A 23,404-nucleotide genomic window follows, 5' to 3' on the forward strand; every position below is an offset into this window, starting at 1 on the left:
AAACAAAACAAAAAAACCCTACTGTTATGTGGACCTCTGCAGATTGTGAGCCTCTGAGCCCCTCCATCTACACACTGGATATAGAGTTCTAAAACTCTGAACTCCGAGTTTAGGGGGATTCATGGCTCATGGTGAAAATGTTTTTCCCTTCTGGGCCTGGGTGCAGCCCATAAACCTGCTTCCTGCTAATTCCTCCGTGTCTAGCCTTGTCATTTCTACAACAATTTTGCTCTTGACATGGATACCCCAGTGGATTTACAAAATACATGAGCACAGAATTTGTGCCAATCTCACCAATCTTCCCTGGATGATGCAAAGCAGGGGCACTGACATCCTTTTTATTATAACAATCTCAGTCCTGCTTAACCTTAGTGGAATATTTAATTGGTATCTAAACTGCTACTATGTTCCCTTGTGCAAATCTATTCTGCACCAGAAAAAAAAAATGGTGTTTGCAGTTCACAGTGGAGGTTTCAAATCTGTCTAAATCCTTGCATTTTGTTCATGAAAACTGTGCAGTCAGATTCCTCAAAAACCCAATCCTCTGGCTGGGGTTGTGGCTCAGCAGTAGAGGGCTTGCTTTGCACATGTGAGGCACTAGGTTGGTTCCTCAGCATGAGGAACGAATAAATAAATGAAGATATTGTGTCCATCTAAAAAAAAAATTTAAAAAAAAATCCTTAGTGACAGGCAGAGAGAGTAAAATTTGTCCGAAGTGTTTTGGTTAAACTTTCTTTGCCAACCCTGAAAAGCAACATATTAACCAACAATTTTCTGATAAGAAGATGACTTGGCATTTTCCTTCTAGTCCAATAGAGAAACTTGTGGCCCCTAAACACTATGCAGGTGACTTTTCCTTAATTATAGACTTCACTCTTTACTGGGAAGGAGTTATTCCAATGAATAAGTAGCTCCTAAACACACTGGGGACTCTTTCCTGTTGTGGTGTTGTGGAGCTAAGAGGGAGCCGCCCTTAATAGGTAAGTACTGATCTAATCAATTGTCCTACATGTCTTCACATGCTTATTTTTAGATACCAAGAAAAATACATTAAAATATCTGTAGCTACAAGCAGAAGTCTGTCTTGTATTCACATTAAGTCTTCTTCTTGTGCTTAGATGACAGTTCAAGAATTATTGATTCAGTTTCTGTTGGATACAACTTTATAGAAATGTTGACAAGAAGAATTTAGAAAACTAGGGCAGGAGAGTTTCATGGTATGAGAAAAAAAATGTCAGGAGAAAAGAGAGACAACTACAGTATAGATCCAACTGAGATTGTGACCAGTGAAGAGGGATGTAGGAGCTTATGCTAGAGTTGTTTTTTTCTAAAAAGGTCATCAACACACATTGTGAATTGTGTAATGCAACTTAGCCTTTGAAGATCAAAATTAAGATTTATTATGATACAGAAAAGTAATCTGAATAACAGAGGAACTAGACTCTATTTCAGTCTTTGCTACTAATTAACCAGATGGCAAGTCTTAGCTCTCTGGGGTTCACCATCTCATGGCAAAACAGGAGAATGACTAAGGTAAGTTTTCTCAACCTTAGCAAGACTACTCATTTGACTTGAGTAATTCTTTGTGTGGGGGGCTGTCCAGCTCATTGTAGGATATTCAGAGGCATCCTGGCCTTGCCCCACCTGATGCTGTAGCATTTCCAATGTTTCCAGTCGGTAGGCTTTGATGTAAAGAAACCTCTCCAGACATTGCCCACCAGCCTCAGCGCTGGCGAAGCAGTGCCACTCTGGCTGAGGATCACTGAGAGACATGATTTGCCAGGCAATAACACTCAGAAGTCTATGTGCAAAGACTCGCCAATCACTGGAGCGTGTAACTAGTTCTTAAAAGCACAGGAACACTTAACTGAAATGCCATGAGTCTTTAGAATTGGAATTTAAAAGCCAGCAATGATCTGCATGAATGTTAATATTGGGAAGAAGGAACGTTTCTATAAAGGAGAGAGTGAGTTTCAGGGAGAGTGTCTGAAAATCCAGGTGTCAGAGAAACCAGGGTCTACCAGAATCACAGAACCTAGTGCAGCACCCCTGGGAGAAGATACTGAAATGACAATGAAGAAAAGCATGTTGCAAGAGGCTGCAGAGAGGGTTTGGAGAAGGATGAGCTGTGATCCTAGTTTACAGAGTAGGAAGCAGATGCCTGGGGGGCAAAATCAATTCAGTCTGGAGATAGAGAGGCTACCAACAGCTCATTTTGGTAAAAGGGCAGGGTCCTCAGTTCTCTGAGGCTGGCAGGATTCTCCCCTTGTGCTGACTACCTGGTGAGCAGAATCATGGTTCTGATACTGGAATTGGAAATCAGGAACAGGTCCTCGTTCCTCTGGGGTTGAAGATTAAACATCTGCGTAACACGGAGACAAAATACCCAGCAAATTTTATTGAGACTATATATATATATATATATATATACACACACACACACACACACAGAGAGAGAGAGAGAGAGAGAGAGAGAGAGAGAGAGAGAGAGAGAGAGAGAGACATTCCTCTGGAGAGGAGCTGGGGACCCAGAGATGGTGCCCCTGGGAGTGGGGTGTCTTGCATTTTTATAGATGTCAGGTTTTTAACCCTTTCTTTATTCTCCTCTTCCTATCATGCTCATGTCACCAAAAGGCAGGAACAAAGCTTCCCAGGGGGGCAATTCCTTGTGTTGGAGAGTGTGATTCTTCCCTCCCCTGGAGATGTTAGCAACTGCTTGACGGGGAAGTGCTCTCTACCCATTTCCTTTTATTTGATAATCTGGCTACCTGTCCTTTGCCCTGGTCTCAGATCCTGGGTTGGAATTCCCAGAGACCCATAAAGTGAAGTCACTTCCAGAGTCTTTCTGATCTTCCAGATGTCTATAATGCTGTGTCCCTGACTAGATTTAAACCCCTTCAGGAAAGAGGCCAAGTCAGACTGGTACCTTGCTCCCTGTAGCCATCATTCTTGCTTGGTACATGGAAACTGCTCCAGAGTTCTACGGACAAAACAGATACAGAGATATAGATAGGTGGACAATAGTACATGATGAGTGGATGGTCAGTTAGTGGAGGGATGGAAAGAGAAAGGATTCATGGGCTACCCAATGTGTTCAGGTGCACACTCATCTCCTAGGAACTGGAGAAACAGTGAGAATCCATGTACTGAGTGCCTATTATGAGTGTATGCACATTATTTCAATGAAATTTTTGAAAAGTTCTCAAACTTAGCTGGAACTCTATGTATTTTCAGAAAAGAAAATTGAGAGTCAGAAATTAAACAACTGAGTTCACCTACCCCAAGAGGAAAGTAGTGATTTCTCTGTAAGTCGACCTTCTATATGGTAGGGGGTGGAAACCAGCTCAGAGACATACCTCTTTTAACCTACTACTGGAATTGTTGTAGATTATAGTCCTTTCAAAACAAGCCCATATTTTTAAAAATATTTTTTTAGTTATACATGGGCATGATATCTTTATTTTATTTGTTTACTTTCATGTGGTGCTGAGGATCGAACCCAGGGTCTCACATGTGGGAGGCGAGTGCTCTACCGCTGAGCCACAACCCCAGACCCCAAGCCCATATTCTTAATGAAGCAAATATCCTTATTCTAGTTTTCAATTCACTCATTTTGGGGGTTGCCAAGGGAAAGCAAAAGACAATTTTGTCATTTTGTTGTTGTTGTTTTTGTTTCTCATGAAGCCCCCGCAGAGCTGCTCATGAATTCTATGTCCCCTAGGTCCCTCTGCTTCCCATCTTCAGGTGGCTACAGGACTCTGGTTGGGAAAATATGGAAATTTCCTCAAAGAGAAGCATAGAAGGAGGGGAGGGTTCCAAGTTGGAGTGGAGAAGTCCTGATGTCAGGTTTTTTTATCCTTTCAAATAACCAGAGGAGTTCAAATAACCCACACTGAAGTGTGTGAGCAGGAGGTGGCCATTCCTCCTCACCTTTAGTGTGTCCTCTGCAGTAGGACACCAGGAGCTGTCCCCAGGTGGTTGTGGTAATAGGGGACAGAAGATGCCCAGATCCTACCAGAGAGAATGCACTGTGTTCTCAGTTCTTGTGTTTTTCACATCAAAGGGTTTCAAGCAAGACCTAAGACTTAGTGAAAGTATAGCTAAGTTTATTAGAAGAGAAACAAGGGGAAAGAAGCACCCTCAAAGGAGAGAGAGGGGAAAGCAACAGCTGTTTGTGTCCCAGCTTCTATTGGAGTGGGAGAGAGGTTTTAGAAGATACCACCGAGGTATTGCCTCTGGCCTCTGGATTGACATACTACATTAGCTAACAACCTAAGAGCAACTCTTGGTTATCCTGGCCTGACTGACAGGTCTTAATTAGGTCTAGCTTTACAAGATTTAAGGTCAGGGGGCTCCAGTCTTAATCATCCTGCTTTCCTAAGCCTGGAAATCTCTGGTGTGTGTTGTTTGTGTAGGGTCTTATTGAAGACGTCTTAGCAGTTGAGCCCTCTGAGCAAACATATGCTTGCTTTTTGTATTTTTTGGCCCTTGAACTCATCTATCTTTCTCCATTTGTAGGAGGAATAGTTTATAGAGCTGAGACCAGGCAAGGGTCCTGAAAGAGCCATCCTGTCAGACATTGCCGCTCCAATGAGGCAGAACTGTGATGAACCATTTCATACTGTATTGAGTGTTTCCTAAACTCCTGACCCACTGCTCATATCTATCTCTTGCCTAACAGTCATGGAGGGGACACTCACAACTAGATATTGACTATGAGAGAGGAACTTGTACGAGACCCCAGCAAAGCATCCAGTCTCTCTTGGTCCCACTTTGTCCACCTAGCAAAACTTCATGGGGACTTCTGTCCCAGCCTGGCCTTTGAATGCCTCACATTCAGAAGTTGGAGAAAGTCACTTAGAAGAAAGAGCATCATGATAGAGCCTTCTGTAAGGTAAAACTCATCACCCTGTGTAACAGGATTCAGTCAACAGCTGAGGGAGCACAGTGTGAGGATGAGGATGATGTGGTCCTGTGAACTCAGCTCCTGAGCAGCTCAACATGCCTGACACAAGTGTGAGCCTCACTCTCCCTTTCCTTGTGCTGAACACGCCTCCTCCACTTCCCTCATACACACAATGGACTTCCTAACAGACTGAGAGTTAATTCAGTGTTTCTAAAGGATTTTATACTTCATAAAGTTTAGATTTTTGTGTGCCATAATTTAAAATGTGAATATTTTATTTTATAATGTGATATTTTAAAATGTGATACCTAAAATTCAATCACACACAATTTTTCAGAAGTACTTCTAATGGTAAAGACAAGTATATTTTTGTGTTAAACTCAATGACAAAACTTTGCAAGAAGACAGAATGTTTTAAAATAGAACTTCAGATGAAATGTAACCATTTTCCCTTGAACTCCTCTCATTAGGACTCCTGCTTTCAGTGAGTCTACTGTGATTGTATTCACACTCATGATAGTAAAGTCACCTCAGTTCCAGGAGCCACTTATTTTCATTCTCTGATTCTTCGCTGTGCTCCACCCCCTGAGCAGCCTGAGACACAGCCAGGGCCATTGAAGCTCCTTCACTGGAAGCCATCAGTGTGACTAGTACCACTTACAATGGCCATCTGAGCACACACATGCACACACTCCTATGCACACTCCATACACATAACTGAAGTGAAACCTTCTCCAAACATTATTTACCCTTTCTGCACCCTGATATTTGCTGTTCCTTTCTACTTCATTTACAAAATTAATGGATCTCACAATCCACAGAAGGATTGCTTTGCATATTCTGAAAATCAATAACAGATATTCAAGCCTAGACAAAGGTGAGTTTGAACTCTTGTTCATCACTTCATATGGGCAAGTTCTTCTAGAAATCACATCACCCCCAACTGTAAAATGATCACATTCTATGAAGTCCCCTGAGGATTAGTTTCTTTTAGGTTAAACTTGTGATAAATTTGTGGCATTCTGAGGGTGTGGCTGGCATTGAACAAAGGTTACCGTCAAGTGAATGTAGCACCATCCCTTTGCTAGATCACACAAAAAGCTGTAGAGTGTGGCATTCCAAAAAAGAAAGGAATCAGCAACCTCTGCCTCTGGGAGGAACTGGGACCTTGTGAGCTACAAGTGAACAAATCCTGAGCCCTCATTTCTACTTTTGATTCAATGCAGCCTAATTGCCAAAGGACTGAACAGTGACTTTGCTCCTCTTGTTCCTTGCTGTTGGTGGCATCCTGATTTCAGAGCCTTCACAAATTCTCAAGGCCTTCACCTGTGTGTTTCTAGACCCTCCTTGTTCTTGTTTCATGTTGTGATTTTTCATGTCCCCTGGTGACTTTGGTGTGACTGGACATTACATTTCACTTCCATAAGGCTCAGTTTCATTAACTGAAGAGTGCAGACTAAATACAACTGGTGCCCAAAGCTGTGTGAATATTAAAAACATGATGTGTCAAATGAGGTTTGTATTGGGGTGGGCTCTGGCAGTTTTCAATAAATTCTGGTTCTTCTGTTCTTTCTCTTCCCACTAACATCCTCTACCATCCATGGTGACCAATGAGCCTGCCATGAACAGTCACATTTAACCGATGGGGACATGAGACTGGTTTGGTGCAATCTGAGGGTGGCTACTGATGGGTAACCCATTGGACCTAGGAGTATATTTCAAGAACTTCTCTCATCCTGTAACAAAGAAGACAGGTCTTTCTTTTGTATAGCTGGTAGTGTTCTACTATACATCTGAAAGTATGTTTTTTGATATGATGGTCTGGAAACCTTCAATCCCTGTTCACTGCTTCTTCTGGAAAAGTTCAGTGGCTCAAGGAAAATTGCTGAGGAAAAGAAAAAAGAATTATTGAAAATGTAGCAAATCAAAGGCTACTTCCAACAAAGACTATGTTGCATAGGGTTCCAAGTGCAGGACTTGTTCTGGGAGTTGTAGGTAGTACATCACAGAAGCAGGTGCCAGTGTACTTACTAATTTGGGTGACCTGCTTCTCTCATGCACAGGTTGCTATTAGCATAGGTCACAGGATAGTCAGGCTTCTGTTAATCTAAAGAAAATTTGCTGATTAAAAAGTCTTATCTTTTTAGTTACTTTTCTTAAGAATAGCTCATTCTTCAGTTATTAGGATACACAAGGCTACTTATCCCCCCAGAGCAAGGGAGATGGAGAAAAGCATCTTTCCCCTGGAGAATAGGGGTGATAACATTCTCTGGGGAATAGTTTTTAAATCTTTTAGGTGGCCTCAGTTAGAGGTATCTTCTACTAGGAAAGCTAACATGAGACTAATAATGTATTGTCCAACTTTGTGAATCAAAAATTAGTGATTTTTTTAAAGTCAACTAAGAGCAAGTGAAGCTAGAGGGTTTGTTTAGATTTTGCCATAGTGACAGCTTCATTTGCTCACACACATTTAGGAAAAGCCCGACACTGCCATCATGGCAGGGAAACCCATTCTTCACTACTTTGATGGACGGGCCAGAATGGAGTCCATCCGGTGGCTCTTGGCCGCAGCTGGCGTAGAGGTAAGTTCTGAGTTAGATCATTTGAAATTGGATCTAATATTCACTGTTATTAGATACTTTTCTTACATAAGCTAGGTGATATTTCTTACTGGATACAATGTCAGGAATTGTACTCTAAACAACACTGCCAATTATTAAGAGATTCACAGACTTTACTAAATAAATTGTCAGTATTCTCATCAAAGAAGGTAAACATTAATGTAAAAAAATGTACCATGATTTGTGGACCTTATTTGGTTTTGAGTTTAAACACTATAGAAAATAATTCATAAAATGTATAAAAATTAGAAACATGATTATTGATTGAATATTGGTGATAATAAATTTTTATTAATGTTTTTGGTGGGATAATATAGTTATTTTTAAACATAGTTCCTGTATTTTAGAGAAACTAATTGAGCTATTTAAGAATGAAACACAGTCATGTGTCACAAACCTGTGTGGCACGATACTGTACTGAATATTGTAGGTGACTGTAACACAATGATAAGCATTTGGTATCTAAACATCAAACAGGCACAGAAAAAACATGGTACAAAAGAAGAAATATGAAACACCTATATGCAGCACTCTATCAGTCCTAGAGTTTTTTCAGGTCTGGCAATTGCTCCAAGTGAGTCAGTGAGTGAGTGGTGAGTGAAAGTGAAGGCCCAGGTCACTACCAATGCTATAATTTGGATGTGAAAAATTCCAAAAGGCCCATGTTTTAAAGGAGTGTCCCTAGCCTGAGGCACCATTGGGTGTAGTGGAACTGTTTTGAGGTGGGGCCTAGTGGGAGGAGTTATGTCCTGAGGGCTTGCTTTTGAGGGGGTTGTGGGAATGCAGCCCCTGTGTCTCTCTTGGTTTCCTGACATCCAAGAGGTGAGTGGTTTGCTCCCCCACATGCTGCCTGCCATGATGTTTGCCTTGCCACCAAGCAACATGGCCAAACGACCAGGGACCAAAACCTCTGAAACAGTGATAACCAAAATTAACCTGTTCCTCTTTAAAGTTGATTATGTTAGGTGTTTCTTAAGATAATGAAAAGCTGATTTAGCACAATGCACACTGTATAAATCTGTACACACAGGCTGCACTCAATTTATTAAAATGTTTTCTTTTCTCAATAATAAATTAACCTCCGTTTACTGTAACTTTACAACCTTTTAATTTTTTAACCTTTTTAACTCTTGTGTAATAATATATAAAATGAAAACATATTGTATAGATGTGTAAAATATTTTTATTCCTTGTTCTCTAAGCTTTTTCCATTTTTATTTTTATTTAATTTTATTTTTTTAAAACTCTTCCATTAAAAGTTAAGAAGCAAACACAAGTTCAGAATCAACAATATCACTGTCTTCTTCCTCCCCATCATGTCCCACTGGAAGATTTTGGGGGCAGAAAATGCATGGATCTGTCACCTGCTATGATCACAGTGCCTTCTTCTGATCTAGCTACTAAGGATCATTCTGATGCTTGTAATGAGGAGGCATCACTGTTCAGAAATATGTGCATGGTGGATTGCTTGTTTTTCTTTTTGTTCATTAATAAATACATAACTTTTCTTATTTATAAATATATAAATATATAATTTACTTGGAAGCAAATAATGTACCATGAAAAATTCTCACTATTAATGAGAAATTTGTCATTTGAAATTTATGTTTTCAACTTTTAAAAAATTTATTTTTAATACAGGCAATTCTCAGTGATCATAATTCCATATTTTTTAACCACGTTAGCTAAAATGCACACAATTTTTTTAATATTTATTTTTTAGTTTTTAGGTGACACAATATCTTTATTTTTATGTGGTGCTGAGGATGGAACCCAATGTCTCATGCATGCTAGGCAAGTGCTCTACCACTAAACCACAACCCCATCCCCACAATTTTTAATTTTTTTTACAGTGTTGGGGATTGATCCCAGGGCAGTGTTTATGATAGGCAAGTGCTCTACCACTGAGCTACACTTGCAGCCCTTGTGTTTTCAACATTTTGAAGGATCTTATGGAGGTCTTCAAAGGCTTCTACTAAATGCTTCATTGAATTTTGTTCACCGATGTATTCACTAGTCAATGGGAAATTTTCAGTTCTTTTATAGTCTTATGGCACCATCTTTGTGTATAGTGATTGACTGAAACATTGTTATGGGGCACATGACTGTGCATGAAATCCAGGATGGGACTTCCTTTAAACTATTACCAAAGAAGAATGGGTGGGCACCTAGATGAGAGCCTATTGACACTAGTTGATAATTGTTGAAATTGGTGAGGGAAAAAGGAGCAACAATATACTCAGTTGTTTATTTTTATGAATGTTAGAAATTCCCATTAAAAAAGATCTAAATTCTACCATATAAGAAAATGAATGCAATTATACTGAAAATACACATCACAATTGTGAGGTGGGCAGGAGGGAGGAGACAATAACAAACTTCCTATTAACCATTGGAACCTATTCATTCAGCATAATTGTGTGGGCACCTGTAAAGAACCAGGTTTTATAGTAGGTCCTGGGGATACACAGTGAACTAGACAGATGAGGTCCCTGCCCTCGAGCAGCCCACACATCTGTGATGGTGGGATCAAGCATTTTTCAGGGTTGTGACCCATGCATTTTTCCTGATACATGTACTATAAATTTCCAGATAGCCTTGACCAGACTCTTCGATAAATATGTCCAATCTCAAAAATCTTACCCCCTTCATATCATACGTAGACAGGAATAATTCAAGCTGACAAGCATGCAAGGCGATTGAGTGAACTAATCAGGACTCATTTACTGTTTCTGTTCTCCAGTTTGAAGAGAAATTCATGAAAACTCGAGAAGACTTGGAAAAGTTAAGAAAAGGTAAGAACAAATATCGTAATACGTCATAATAGGGTTCCTAATAGAAGACTGAAACACCAGACAACACTCTTGTATCTGTGAGGATGACAGTGCTGACAGAGGAGAGGTAGAGTGGTTGAAATGTGAGTCCTGGCAACTCTCTGGGGGGCTCAAGAGTGAGACCTTGTGAATCCTTGCTAAGGAACAAACTTAGGGCCCCTTGCATTTCCTCTCCTTGCCTTCTTCATACGCTGAATGCAATTGACTCCTGACCAGTCGCACGCTCCCCAACTTCTTATAAAATATCCCTGAAGATGAGTTAAACAGGCGGGCGCTTGGAGGCCGCGTCTCCGGGAACCGTGGTGACAGCCGGCGGCCAGCAGCCCGGCGATTCCCGAGGGGGTTAACCGGGAGCCAGCGGCCGCGGCGCGGAAGAGAGAGCGCTAGGCTCCGGCGCGCGAGCCCGGCGCAGCCGGCGGGGGCGCACAGGGGCGCGCGGGCGCGAGCGCGGGGATGGAGGACGGCGTGGCCGGCCCCGGCTCGCGGCGGCAGCGGAGGCGGCCGAGGCGCGGGCGCGGCCCGGGGTGACGCTGCGGCCCTTCGCGCCCTTCTCCGGGGCGGCCGAGGCCGACGAGGGCGGCGGCGACTGGAGCTTCCTCGACTGCGAGATGGAGGAGGTGGACCTGCAGGACCTGCCCAGCGCCACTATCGCCTTCCACCTGGACCCGCGCGTGTTCGTGGACGGCCTGCGCCGGCCAGCACATCTAATGGAATAATTCAATCAAGAATGGAGTCTGTATAGGAGTGGTTGCACTCACATTAAACATTGATGAAATTCCAGTTGATTCTGATGCCCTTGGCAACCCGGTAAACATTGGAAGAAATCCTGTAAACCAGGGAGCTGTTTGTGGCATCTGGCAAGCTTCCTAAGGAGAATCGTTGGTCCAGAAGTTAATCCAAGGCGTTTCTGTGTTCTTATCACATGGTGTCACTTCACAATCAGATGGTAACAATCGGCATGTTCTTCCTGCCCTTCTACCTGCCAACAGTGCTTCTCAGACCTCACTGTGCAAGAGAGCCAGTCACCTGGGGATCCTGTAAAATGCAGATCTACTTCAGTAGATCCCAGGTAGGGCCAAGATTCTGCCTGTGCTGCTGGCTCGGGGAACAGCCCGGATCCTTGACCATGTCCAAACCCTAAAGGGTATCATGGTCTAATGCTAACAGAGCCTTCTGTTCCCAAGACGTTGAACATCTTTAGGTGACATTATTGCCATTCTCCCCAGCAGGATTCCCCACCCCCCACTCCAAGATGGAAAGGCACTGGATAGGGACATCCCGTGAGTCCTCACCATGAGAAGGCCACTGCAGCCTGCCTTTTTTATCCTGAACCTCTCTTCGTCTTCCGGGCATGGGCTGTGTGTCCCCAACTCTCTACAGGCTAGTGAGGATGCACTCACCCCTTCCTCTTCCTGTGAACTGTACTCTTTCTCGAAGTGAGGAAGGAGTCCCGAGCTGTCTGTCACCGGAGTCTTTTCATGGGACCCATGAGCCCTCTTCCTAAGTCTTCATTCCACAGTGTTTTATGAAGCCCTCTTGTCTTCATTCTCCAATGTGCAGAGCAAGAGCAAGAGCAAGGGTTCAGCAAGTTCAGAGGCACAAGAAGGATTTCAGCAGTGGTGGCGAGAGGGAAGATGCTAGAAGCTTTGTGAGCAAAGGTTTCAAGGTTTAAGAGTTCTTCAACACTGACTTGAAGGAAGAATTGAGAAAGGATGTTCCCCGGGGAGGGCCCAGCATGGCATCTCCCTGCTGCTGGTTCAGAATCACCAGTTGCAGACATGGGTTTCCGACTAGCTGAAGAAATTAAGGCAGAGTGACAGAGCTGCTCCCGCCTCCTCTTTCTCCCCTCGGTTGCTCCAGCGGAAATAGATTAAATCTTCAGTTGCTTATTGTATTTCCATGGAATTTTCACATAAATTAGCAAATCAGCATCATTATTTGAAAATCTTAGGAAACATGATTCAGGGTTTGTCATTATTTTTTCCAAGGAAGAAACTACTGTGGATATTTTCTGCAAGGATACCTGGTGACTTTCCCAGTCGGAAGCCAGCCAGCAGACCTGCATGCGACCATCTAAGAGGAAACTGGGTTCTGCCGTAAGAGTAAACATAGTTACTTCTGGCATACTTTCTGTTCATGATGTTTTCTCTTGGTGTAGTTAAAAAAAAAAAAAAAGCCTCATTCCTGATGGTTGCCAAAGATGTGGCCTTTGGAAAGGGGAGTTTAATCGTTGTCCTAGAGTTGCTTGCCTTACTTTATCAACATCAGTGCTGGTTTGTGGCTTTGGGTATGTGAATGAGCTGTTGTCGCTTGGTTTGGGATGATGGCAGGATGTGAATTTCGTCAGATGGGTGATGAGGCCTGGTGCACCCCACAACCCTCTGAAGCTGGCGCTGGGCCTAAGTGGGAGGACTGGAGCCTCCACTGCATTTCTGTCTGGTTGTTTTCTTCCAGAGATTTTTCCTTGAAAACCTTAAACTACAGATAGGAAGCAGTGTTTCTGTGAGCCCTGGCCTAAGAAGACGTGTGGTTCAAGATGGACACCTTTTATACTGTGACCTCTTCAGCTGGAGAGTGTTTTAGTTTATTGGGGTGCGGCGACACACACCGCAGACTTTGTGTTAACCAACAAAAACTTATTTCCTTCTATGCCTGGTGCCTGGAAGTTCAGGATCAGGGTCCAGGCAGGTTGGTTTCTTCTGAGCCTTCTTTCTTGTAGATGACACCGTATTGTGTCTTCACATGGTCTCTCCTCTGATGTCATTTTGTATGTCCAAATCTTCTCTTCTTGTAATGCTACCAGGCAGATTGATTAGGGTTCACCACAATGGCCTTATTTCATCACCTTTTAAAGGTGAAGACTCCATCACTTTCTGAGGTACTGGGTTTAGAACTTCAACATAGACATTTTGGAAGTGATACCATTCAGTCCAAAACAGGGTTCATAGAGACCACCTTGAAATTGCAAAACTGTTTCTCAGACTTGGCTTATGGTTCTTCCTTTTCCTTGTAAGTGTGGTTCTGCCTTCATCTAGTGGGCAAAGGGCAGTTCTGGAATTTCATCATGGAGGTTAGAAGTGGAATGGTGACATAATTCTTTAAACCATATTCTAGGCCATTGGAAGAGGCCTAGAAGATTTCCTGCAAAATACATCCAGGAAGTTATGTGAAGAATAGAGGGGACTTGCCTCTTAGAAGTCTGGGATGTGCTCTTGCATCCTCATGACTGCCCCAGACCTGCCACCACCAGCAGGAACATCAGGGGCTGGGGACCTGGAGGGCCTCAGCAAAACAACTGGGTCTGTGCTCAGTAGATCCTGAGGTCCAGTGGGTGGTGAAGTGTGCCAGGTGGCACCATTGGCTCCTGTAGGAGCCCGGCACAATCATCTCTGAGCCACAGCAGCTGGCTTAGTCAATGCCTGGCCCTTAGTAGATATTCCGTGAGTAACCAAGAGTGGATGACCAAGCGAATGCATCGACGACTTGGCAAACCACTCCCCACCTCCTGCACTCAGAAATTTTTCAGAAGAATGTCAGCTATTGGGGAACCTCCTCTTAGTTGTCTTGATTGTTTTCTGTCATTGTGTCCCCCTAAGACATTCGCTGTGGACTCCTCCAGTAGAGTTCAGCCCTGCATACATTGGCTTCAAGGCAGGTGTTGGACATCCTGTTTGAACCTGGACTGGAGGGTCACTGGTGCCACACGACTGAGAGACAATAGCAGTGTTCTGAATTCCCCTCCATAATTTGCCATTCGGGAATCTTGGGTACACACCACTAATACAGATTTTGAAGAACCACAGTGAGTCATCTGGTAGATGCATTTTCAAACTCCAGGGCACACTAGATTATCACCTAAACCACCACATTAAAAAATGAACATTACTATAAAAGAAATAAAAATAATATTATATAGTCACAGCTTAAGTTCTAGATGATGCTGTTGAGGTTTTTGAACACCAGCTGCCACAACTGTGGCTGCTGCTGACGCTCCTTTCTCCCCGTGCTATTGAGGGTCACCGGGGGCATGAGTCAGAACAGGTCAGCACCCAGGCCAGGCGTGCGGAGGCACAGCACCTAGTCCTTGGCCAAGGACTGCCTTGCTTTCATCATAGAGGATGGAGATAATGAAGAGCATGAGTAACAGGTGGAAAATGAAGAACCTCAGACGTGGTCTTTGGTCATACCCCAGCACCTGGCAATCAAAATCTGATTTGGATTCCAAGCCCTTGTTCCTTCCCTGGTGTTTGACCACAACAGGCCAGTTCAGCAACTGCAGTTCAGCAAAATCATCAAACCTACACAAAATAAGAAGCAAGCACGTAAATTAAGCCCAAGGAAGAAAAGCACGCGTTGCTTCCCAGGGGCTGGCGTAGTCCTCCGCTGGAATCTGCAGTGTGAACTTAGAAGAAGAGCGTTTTCCTTCCGTGGTGCTGAGAGAGCATTCTTCGGCCAGCATGTTTTAAAGATTAGTAGATTTACTGGTAGGTGTAGATTCGATGACACTTTTTGAATTTTCATGAGTAATGTTTTTTAATTAAAACAATGATTATGATGGTAAGCAATTTATCAATTTTATCTCAAAACAAAGACAAAGATTTTAAAAGTGCTATAACAGTATGTACATTATATCTCAATAAAGCTGTTTTAAAAGTACTATGCTTTTATTTCAAAATGTTTAATATTGCAGAGAATTTTGTCTGCCTTAACTTTGTTATTATGTTAACCCTTTGAAAATGTCCACTTTCCCAGTTGAAGAGAACATAAATGAGCTTTCGCAGAAATCATAGTCATGCCGTTTTAAAAGGAGATCTGTTCTGATGATTGATATGTTAATTTCAAAATTCATATTCATTCAGCTTATATCCAGCCATGCAAAACAAATTTTGTATGTAGCTTTGAAAGCAAAAATGTACTGTCATTAAAATATATTGACTGTCTTAAAAAAAAAAAAGATGAGCTAAACACACAAATATTCAGGGACACACAATGTGTATGGACAGATGGGAAATTAAAACAGCTGTGAGATAAGAGGATAAAAGTAAAGCAGTTGGATAAGGAAAAGAAGAAAACAAAAACTAAAAATAAAGTGGTGTCTTACTTGAAAATTTACTAAGTGATAATTTTTTCCACTTGCATTTTTGGTCATTTCCATAATTGTTTTACACTGTGGACATGAGTGACCACATTTCATTATGTTTGTTTTCTCCTTCCACAAGATGGGAGTTTGATGTTCCAGCAGGTGCCCATGGTGGAGATCGATGGGATGAAGCTGGTGCAGACCAGAGCCATTCTCAACTACATTGCTGCCAAATACAACCTCTATGGGAAGGACATAAAGGAGAGAGCCCTGTATGGTATATTTTCTATTCTTACATCAACAGATAACACGGGAAGAATTTAGGTTCTTCCTTGAGTGAGAAAAACCAAGGCAGGGAGATCCTGAGGAGTCCCAGGTGGACCCTGGGCATAAACACTGAGGTCAGTGTGGGAGAGTACTGTGGAGATGCAGGAAGAGTAAGCATGGAGTGGATTCAGGGCAGTGACATGTAGAGAGGATATGGTTCATAGAGGCTTGCAAATCCTGAGGAACTATGAATTCAGGAAGATGGTGGAATCCTGATTCCATTGCTTAGCTTTAGAGGTTAAACAATCTATGCAATAGCTTGGGACAGGGGAAGGATTTGAGTGTCTAGACTTGAAGGCCTGGGAAGGAAATATCTGAAGCACCTGATTTTCCCTTTCTGGAAAGTATAAGACTGATAGCCAAGAACCTAAGCTACCCTCTTCTTCTAAAGATGGGTCAACATGATGAGGGTTGATGGAGTCTGGTGTCAAGACATGACGGTGAGACAAAGCATTTCATTTAGACTTGAAGAAGTCCACTGATTGAGCACAGGGGTTTAGGTCTCCTCCATCCTGGGCTAGAACTGCTTTATTGAAAATAACATCTTGAATGGATCTGTGGAAAGTTCCTCAAAAATTTTAGAGTTAGCAATATCCCAGCAATTCCAGAACTAGGGATATACCCAAGAGGAATAAAAATACATCCTGAGTGGTATTTGTCCACAAATATTCACAGCTGCATTGTCATAATACCCAAGTAGTGGAAATAAACTAAACATCCAATGGATGAATGGGTGAAGAAAATTTCTTTGGTCATACAATGGAATAGTATTTGCTGTCCAAAGAGATGAAGTACTGATGCATGTAGCAACATGGATGGACCTTGACAACATTATATCACATTAAAGAAATCAGACCCCAATCACATTTTGTATGGTTTCTCTAGCATGAAGGTGAAGAACACTAGTATCTACAGGGATGGAAAGGAGATTAGTATTTTCTGGAGCTAGTGGGAGAGGTGGTATACATGTTTGTTAATCTACCCAGCATGGTTAAAGTGATCTGGAACTGGAGAATATAAATATTTGCAGAATTCTGTGAATGTACTAAAAAAACACTGAATAGTAGACTTTAATTGGGTGACAACTATGGTGTGAACATTTGTCAATAAAATTGCTTTTTAAAAAGAATTTTGAAAAACCCACTTGAAGCAAAAGAAATGAAGCTTTCTTATGTCATGAACTTACTGTAACTATATAAAGAATTGCAGCAAGTAGAGGACTTTTCTTAGGTGGGGATCACAAGAAATGCAATCATGATCAGCATTGGGCAACAGTATATGGAACGGATTAGAGAACATGAATTTTGGGAAATAATGGCAGCACTTTATTTCTAACATTGAACACGGAATGATCCTGAACAATATAATAGAAAGAATGAAGTAGAGGGACTTGTCTGAGAGGCTGGGCCAGGGACTCTGTCTTGAGTGTACCTAGGAGGCAAGTGTTTAGCCACTGGAATCACAGTATCTTTATGTCCAGAACAAGGAACAGCACAGAGAGAATAGCCTATATGTACTACCAGTGTTTGTAGATACCAAGTTCTCTAAAGACCTTAACTTGTGATGGCCCAGTATGCTCTTTGGAACAGTATGTGGTCATGTATATAATAAAAATTTAGACATGTATTCCCTGTACGTTGCTCCAAGAAATGTTAATCTATAAATAAAACCCAGAAGATTGTAACTGGACTTTTAAGGGTCCCTAATAGAGGCGAATTAATTTGCTCCTATCTGATGCTCTGTTGTGTTTCAAAACTGTAAAATGTAGGGCAGTAAAAAATGTGGGGCAGAAGGCTTTTGACAGAGTGTTTGTGTTTTGTTTTGTTTTTTCCAGAATTGATATGTATTCAGAAGGGATGACAGATTTGAATGAAATGGTCCTTCTTTACCCATACCTTCCATCTAGGGACAAAGATGGAAGACTTACTCAGATCAAAGAGAAATCAAGAAACCGTTACTTTCCTGCCTTTGAGAAGGTAAGTGGAATTGGTTTCACCTATAGGGCACCCTCTAACTTGAAGATTGACAGGATAAAACTGGGTCAGCCCAGTGTTCTTCTCAACTATATTGCCACCAATACAACCTCTATGGGAAGGATGTTGAGAGCCACAGCCGAAGGGGCCCCAGCAAACTTCCAGCTGCCAGCAAACTTCCAGCTGCCGGCTGATGATTGGCTCACAGCGGCCCCAGCAACATCTAGCTGATTGGCTCCTCTGCGGTGATGCTCATTGGGCTGTTTCCCTGCCCTTTCAGACCACGGAGCTGCTCATTGGGGGACTTTTTTGGCTCCGCCCACGTGACCCAGCCAATCGGCCTCAAGAGCAGGAGGATTGTGGGAGGTGGAGAGAAGCTTGTGTGGGAGAGAGAGGCTTGTGGAAAGCCGGTGGTGGCAGTTGAGGCTCTGAGGGTTTTTCCTGAGAGGCTGTTTTGTTTGGCATGTGTGGTGCTAAAAATAAAGTTAGTTTCTTTTGACAAGTGGCTCCTGATTGTGCCCAGCCAGACTGCGGCAGAAGGACATAAGGAAAGAACACTGTATGGTATTATTTTCTATTCTTATATCAACAGGGGAAGGATTTAGGTTATGCCTTGAGTGAGAAGGACCAGGGCTGGGGGATCATGACCAGCATCAGGCTGGGCCTGAGCACAAACACTGGCTTTCTCTTTATGTGGGTGAGGCTTGCCTGTTGATGGGACAGTCCAGTGGAAAGGAGGGAAGAGTCATATAGAACAGGATGCAGTTCATGAATACAGCACAGCGACGGAGTTTAGAGGGCATCTTAGTCCTAACAGGTTATCTTAGCACTTAGGACTGCCATATGAATAATGCCATAGAGGGAGCTCTATGCAAAAAATTTATATTTCTCATAGTTCTGGAGACTGAGAAGAGACAGGTCAAGGACATGGTGGATTGGTATCTGGAAAGCTTTGCTTCTTGGTTCATGAATGGCTGACTTTGGGCTGTGTCCTTCTACGGAAGATGGGTCCAAGGTCTCATTATAAGAGCATTCCTTAAAATGTGCCATTCCTTAAACAATAAGAAAACAAATAACCCAATCAACAAATGGGCCAAGGACCTGAACAGACACTTCTCAGAGGAAGACATACAATCAATCAACAAGTACATGAAAAAATGCTCACCATCTCTAGCAGTCAGAGAAATGCAAATCAAAACCACCCTAAGATACCATCTCACTCCAGTAAGATTGGCAGCCATTATGAAGTCAAACAACAACAAGCGCTGGTGAGGATGTGGGGAAAAGGGTACACTTGTACATTGCTGGTGGGACTGCAAATTGGTGCAGCCAATTTGGAAAGCAGTATGGAGATTTCTTGGAAAGCTGGGAATGGAACCACAATTTGACCCAGCTATTCCCCTTCTCGGTCTATTCCCTAAAGACCTAAAAAGAGCATGCTACAGGGACACTGCTACATCGATGTTCATAGCAGCACAATTCACAATAGCAAGACTGTGGAACCAACCTAGATGCCCTTCAATAGACGAATGGATTAAAAAAATGTGGGATTTATACACAATGGAGTATTACTCTGCATTAAAAAATGACAAAATCATAGAATTTGCAGGGAAATGGATGGCATTAGAGCAGATTATGCTAAGTGAAGCTAGCCAATCCCTAAAAAACAAATGCCAAATGTTTTCTTTGATATAAGGAGAGTAACTAAGAACAGAGTTGGGAGGAAGAGCATGAGAAGAAGATTAACATTAAACAGGGGTGAGAGGTGGGAGGGAAAAGGAAAGAGAAGGGAAATTGCATGGAAATGGAAGGAGACCCTCATGGTTATACAAAATTACATACAAGAGGAAGTGAGGGGAAAGGGGGAAAAAACAAGGGGGAGAAATGAATTACAGTAGATGGGGTAGAGAGAGAAGATGGGAGGGGAGGGGATGGGGGATAGTAGAGGATAGGAAAGGCAGCAGAATACAACAGACAGTAGTATAGCAATATGTAAAACAGTGGATGTGTAACCGATGTGATGCTGCAATCTGTATACGGGGTAAAAATGGGAGTTCATAACCCACTTGAGTCAAAGTGTGAAATATGATATGTCAAGAACTATGTAATGTTTTGAACAACAAACAATAAAAATTAAAGGAAAAAAAATTACACGGGCAATTATTACAGTTTTGGTTTTTTGTATGAGTGACCAACGTACTGTATTATCTCATTTAACGGCCTTTCAAAAACATTAGATCTTATGCTATAAATATATATACAGTAGCTATTTTGTCCTCATTAAAGAATGTCTTAATATAAAAAAAATGTGCCATTCCTGAGAACTCTTCCCACAGGACCTAATTATGTCCCAAAGGCCCCACCTAACAGCATTGGGATCACAACTTATGAGTTTGGAGGGACTCAGATATTCTTTCCATAACAGAAACAGGAGAAAAACAGTGCCTAGGATTCCTTGGACATTGACCCTCACTTCCAGAGGGCCTTTTTGCATACTGATCTAGTACTCTGGCACTCGAGGCATTGCATAAAGGTAGACTATGAGGAAGGCTTGCACTAGTGATACCAAGTTGAAAGTTTCAGTTACTGGGAATCAACTAGAATTCTCTATGTACAGAATTCATAGTACAGAATTAGCCCTTGGGTGGTGGGAAGTTCTGAGCACACTGGAGGTAAAGCTAAAAGAGTGCTTTAAATTGTAGCATAAATATGATGTTGTGTTTTGTTCTTGTACCAAGCAATTGTTCATACTTTTCTTTGTAAACTTAATTTGATAGGGTGGCTGACACAATATTTTGTTTGATTGGTAGTGCCATGGGTTTTTTTCCCTTTATTCTTCCTCATTATTGCTGAGATATTTAAACAAATATCACATATTACCAAAAAAATTTTTGTGAAAATTATAATACACACAGAAATTGACAGAAAGTTTAAAGAATCCATATGTGCCCATCTGTGAGATAGCAGAATTTACATCGTATGATGTACACTTTATCATGTGTCCAGATCTCCACTCCTGTCTCACCACATATTACTTTTCCCATGCATTTCAGACTAAGATGCAGATGTCAGTGCAGTTCACGCCTAGATAATTTAACGTGTATTTTGTACCATCATGCTGAGCCAATGTCACAAAAATATGATGATTCAAGTCATGTGTGTGATGTGTGTTCATGACCTGACTCCTCCCATTCTGCAGGTGTTAAAGAGCCATGGGCAAGACTACCTGGTTGGCAATAGGCTGAGCAAGGCTGACGTCCACCTAACTGAACTTCTCTACCACACAGAAGAGCTGGACTCCACTGTTCTTGCCAACTTCCCTCTACTGAAGGTGCTCTCTCTCAAGTCCTCATAGAGGCCCACACCTCCCATCATGAATCTAACATCTAAACACTGGGGCTGGTGGTGTTCTGACTTCTAGCCGTCTTCAGTCTTTACCCTCCCTTCTCTGGCCTCCAAAAAGATCTTCTAGGCCCTGGTTCTGAGGAATGAAAAGAATCTTGCTATGCAAGGACATTTGAGGTGGATGCTACTCTAAGAAGTATATTTGGCTTTGTATCATAAGTGAAACCAAGGGCCCAGATTTCTCTTCACAGCCCCTATTCCATTTGGATTCTAATCATGACTTCCTTGGGAATCCCTCCATCCCCCGTATGCCCTTGTCTTTCCATGTTGAGCAAGTCTCCTTCCATCAGTTCTCCTTCCTCCTCCTCAGGTTCGTAGCCTCAAACGTTATATTTCTCTCTCAAACCTCCCTCCCTTATCCCACCCTCAGCAACTGCCATCTTTATCTCTCAGTGTGATAATTTGTAGTGACTGACACCTGCATTTTCTGTTCTATTTCTATCATCATTTCTAACTCAGTATTACCATATCTTCTTTTCACCTGTTTGAGTGCTTCTCTGTTTCCACGTATGACAGGCAAATGTCACATTTTTTTTCTTTATATCATACAGTAGCAATGAATCTATAGGATTAAAGTGTAAGGCAGAAGACAGGATGGCTGGAACTGAATACAGTATTAAAAAGAAGTTGGGGAAGGGCTGGGTTTATGACTCAGAGGTAGAGCGTGCAAGACCCTGGGTTCGATCCTCAGAACCACATAAAAATAAACAAACAAATAAAATAAAGGTATTGTGTCCAACTCAAAAATAATATTTAAAAAAAGAAGTTGGGGGAAATTGTCATTGAGCTTTATTTTCTAGCTCTTATCTTTTTTTCTCATTGGTTGTGTTTCCCAGACAGCATGCTGGGAATGTCCAAGACTTCCTGATTGTGTTAATGGGTGTTGGTTTGGGTTCCACTCTCAGGCTGTGTTCTTCTGCATTTCAGGCCCTGAGAACCAGAGTCAGCAACCTGCCCACAGTTAAGAAGTTTCTGCAGCCTGGCAGCCAGAGGAAGCCCTTTGATGATAGAAAATGTGTGGAAATAGCAAGGAAGCTTTTCAGTTAAATGGAGGCAGACATGGAGACATACAATACTGGGCTTTATCCAAATGTTGATCCTGATTACGATGAGGCTAACACAGTTTCCCAAAATTTCTGTGCTAATTTAGTTAGAAAGGAGCTATGCAGATTTCTTTGCAATGCAGTCTATTTAGTTTTGGTGAAGTTTTATAACCATGATCACTACCTGGGATCTCTTTAAATTTGATAGAATAGAGAAAGTTTCTTATTCACTGGTCTATTTAAAAATTGTCATAACATCTGTCATGTACTATCTCAAAGAAAATTAGGTAGAAATTTTCATCTGATACTCTGCTTAGGCAAAAATATTTTTTTGTTTTGTGTTTTGCTACCTTTCTCACCAAAACACATTAAAAACAAACCTATAAAGAACCATTTTCTTTCAACTTTTTTCCTGTTATTTGTTCAACCTATATTTATGTCTAGCATGAAATATTCTGTATTCTTGGAGCCAGATAATCAATGATGAAAAAACCAGATACATTCTCTATGCTCATGGCAATGGATCTAGTGAGAGAAACAAACAAAAAACAGATAAACCCAATCTAAAATCATGCACAGCATGCGTATCACGTTCCTAAGGCTGCCACAAGAAATTCCTACAAACCTGCTATGGTTTAAAATAATGGAAATTCGACCCGGGGGAAGATGGCCGCTGCGTACGGGGGTTGCTGAAGTGCTGAGCATGGTGCTCAAAGCAGCGGCTTTAATAGAGATTTCGCACAGTCTGTTAGAGCTCCTTTCACCGTTAATCTGTAGCGGACCACTTTGCCAAGGAGCAGGAAGAACAAAGAAATCGAAAAAGAGACGCTTGGCTGCTTAGAGCCGCGGGCGCTTTGCTCCCATCTGCTTCCTCTTTCGCTTCGCTCCGGGCGGAGAAGCTGAATGTGTAATCAGCAGTGGATTGTAAGTACCCGAGGCAAAGAGAGCTCAGTGCGCCCCGCCTTCTTTTTTTTTTTTCTTCTTTTTTTTGAATATTTTTTATACAGGGAGAGTTTGTGGATTGGGATTGTTGGCTGGGCTGTGGTTTCTGTGCCGAAAATCCACTCCGTGGGAGCCGCCATTTGCTTTCTGCTTGCTGTCTTGATGGCTCTGTATACACTGTCCGGCAGCCGCACCTAGAGGTTGGAGCTGGGCTGCATGCCGAGCCCTGTCCTCCAAAGGCTGGACTGCAGCCTCGAGCGTCTCGGTGGCCTG

General features: G+C 42.2%; 1 protein-coding gene across 3 annotated transcripts; it reads left to right on the forward strand.

Annotated features, from left to right (window-relative positions):
* The first annotated feature begins 799 nt into the window (after window positions 1–799).
* On the forward strand, window positions 800–22,593 carry LOC124102306 (glutathione S-transferase A3). Of its 3 annotated transcripts, XM_046458573.2 has the most exons (8): window positions 801–980; window positions 3,235–3,305; window positions 7,381–7,488; window positions 10,271–10,322; window positions 15,581–15,713; window positions 17,603–17,744; window positions 20,941–21,072; window positions 22,074–22,593. In XM_046458573.2, exons 3-8 carry the CDS (start codon window positions 7,402–7,404, stop codon window positions 22,191–22,193), a joined length of 666 nt encoding a protein of 221 aa, XP_046314529.1. In that variant the 5' UTR covers window positions 801–980; window positions 3,235–3,305; window positions 7,381–7,401; the 3' UTR covers window positions 22,194–22,593. The 3 variants fall into 3 exon arrangements, with proteins under 3 accessions (XP_058439678.1, XP_046314529.1, XP_046314528.1); XM_058583695.1 differs by lacking the exon at window positions 3,235–3,305 and having other exon boundaries at window positions 800–980; window positions 17,675–17,744; XM_046458572.2 differs by lacking the exon at window positions 3,235–3,305.
* The last annotated feature ends 811 nt before the right edge of the window (window positions 22,594–23,404 follow it).

The sequence above is a fragment of the Marmota monax genome, unplaced genomic scaffold (genome assembly GCF_021218885.2).
Source record: "Marmota monax isolate L192 unplaced genomic scaffold, Marmota_monax_Labrador192_F-V1.1 WCK01_AAM20220418_F8-fsc00191, whole genome shotgun sequence".
Classification (NCBI taxonomy): domain Eukaryota; kingdom Metazoa; phylum Chordata; class Mammalia; order Rodentia; family Sciuridae; genus Marmota; species Marmota monax.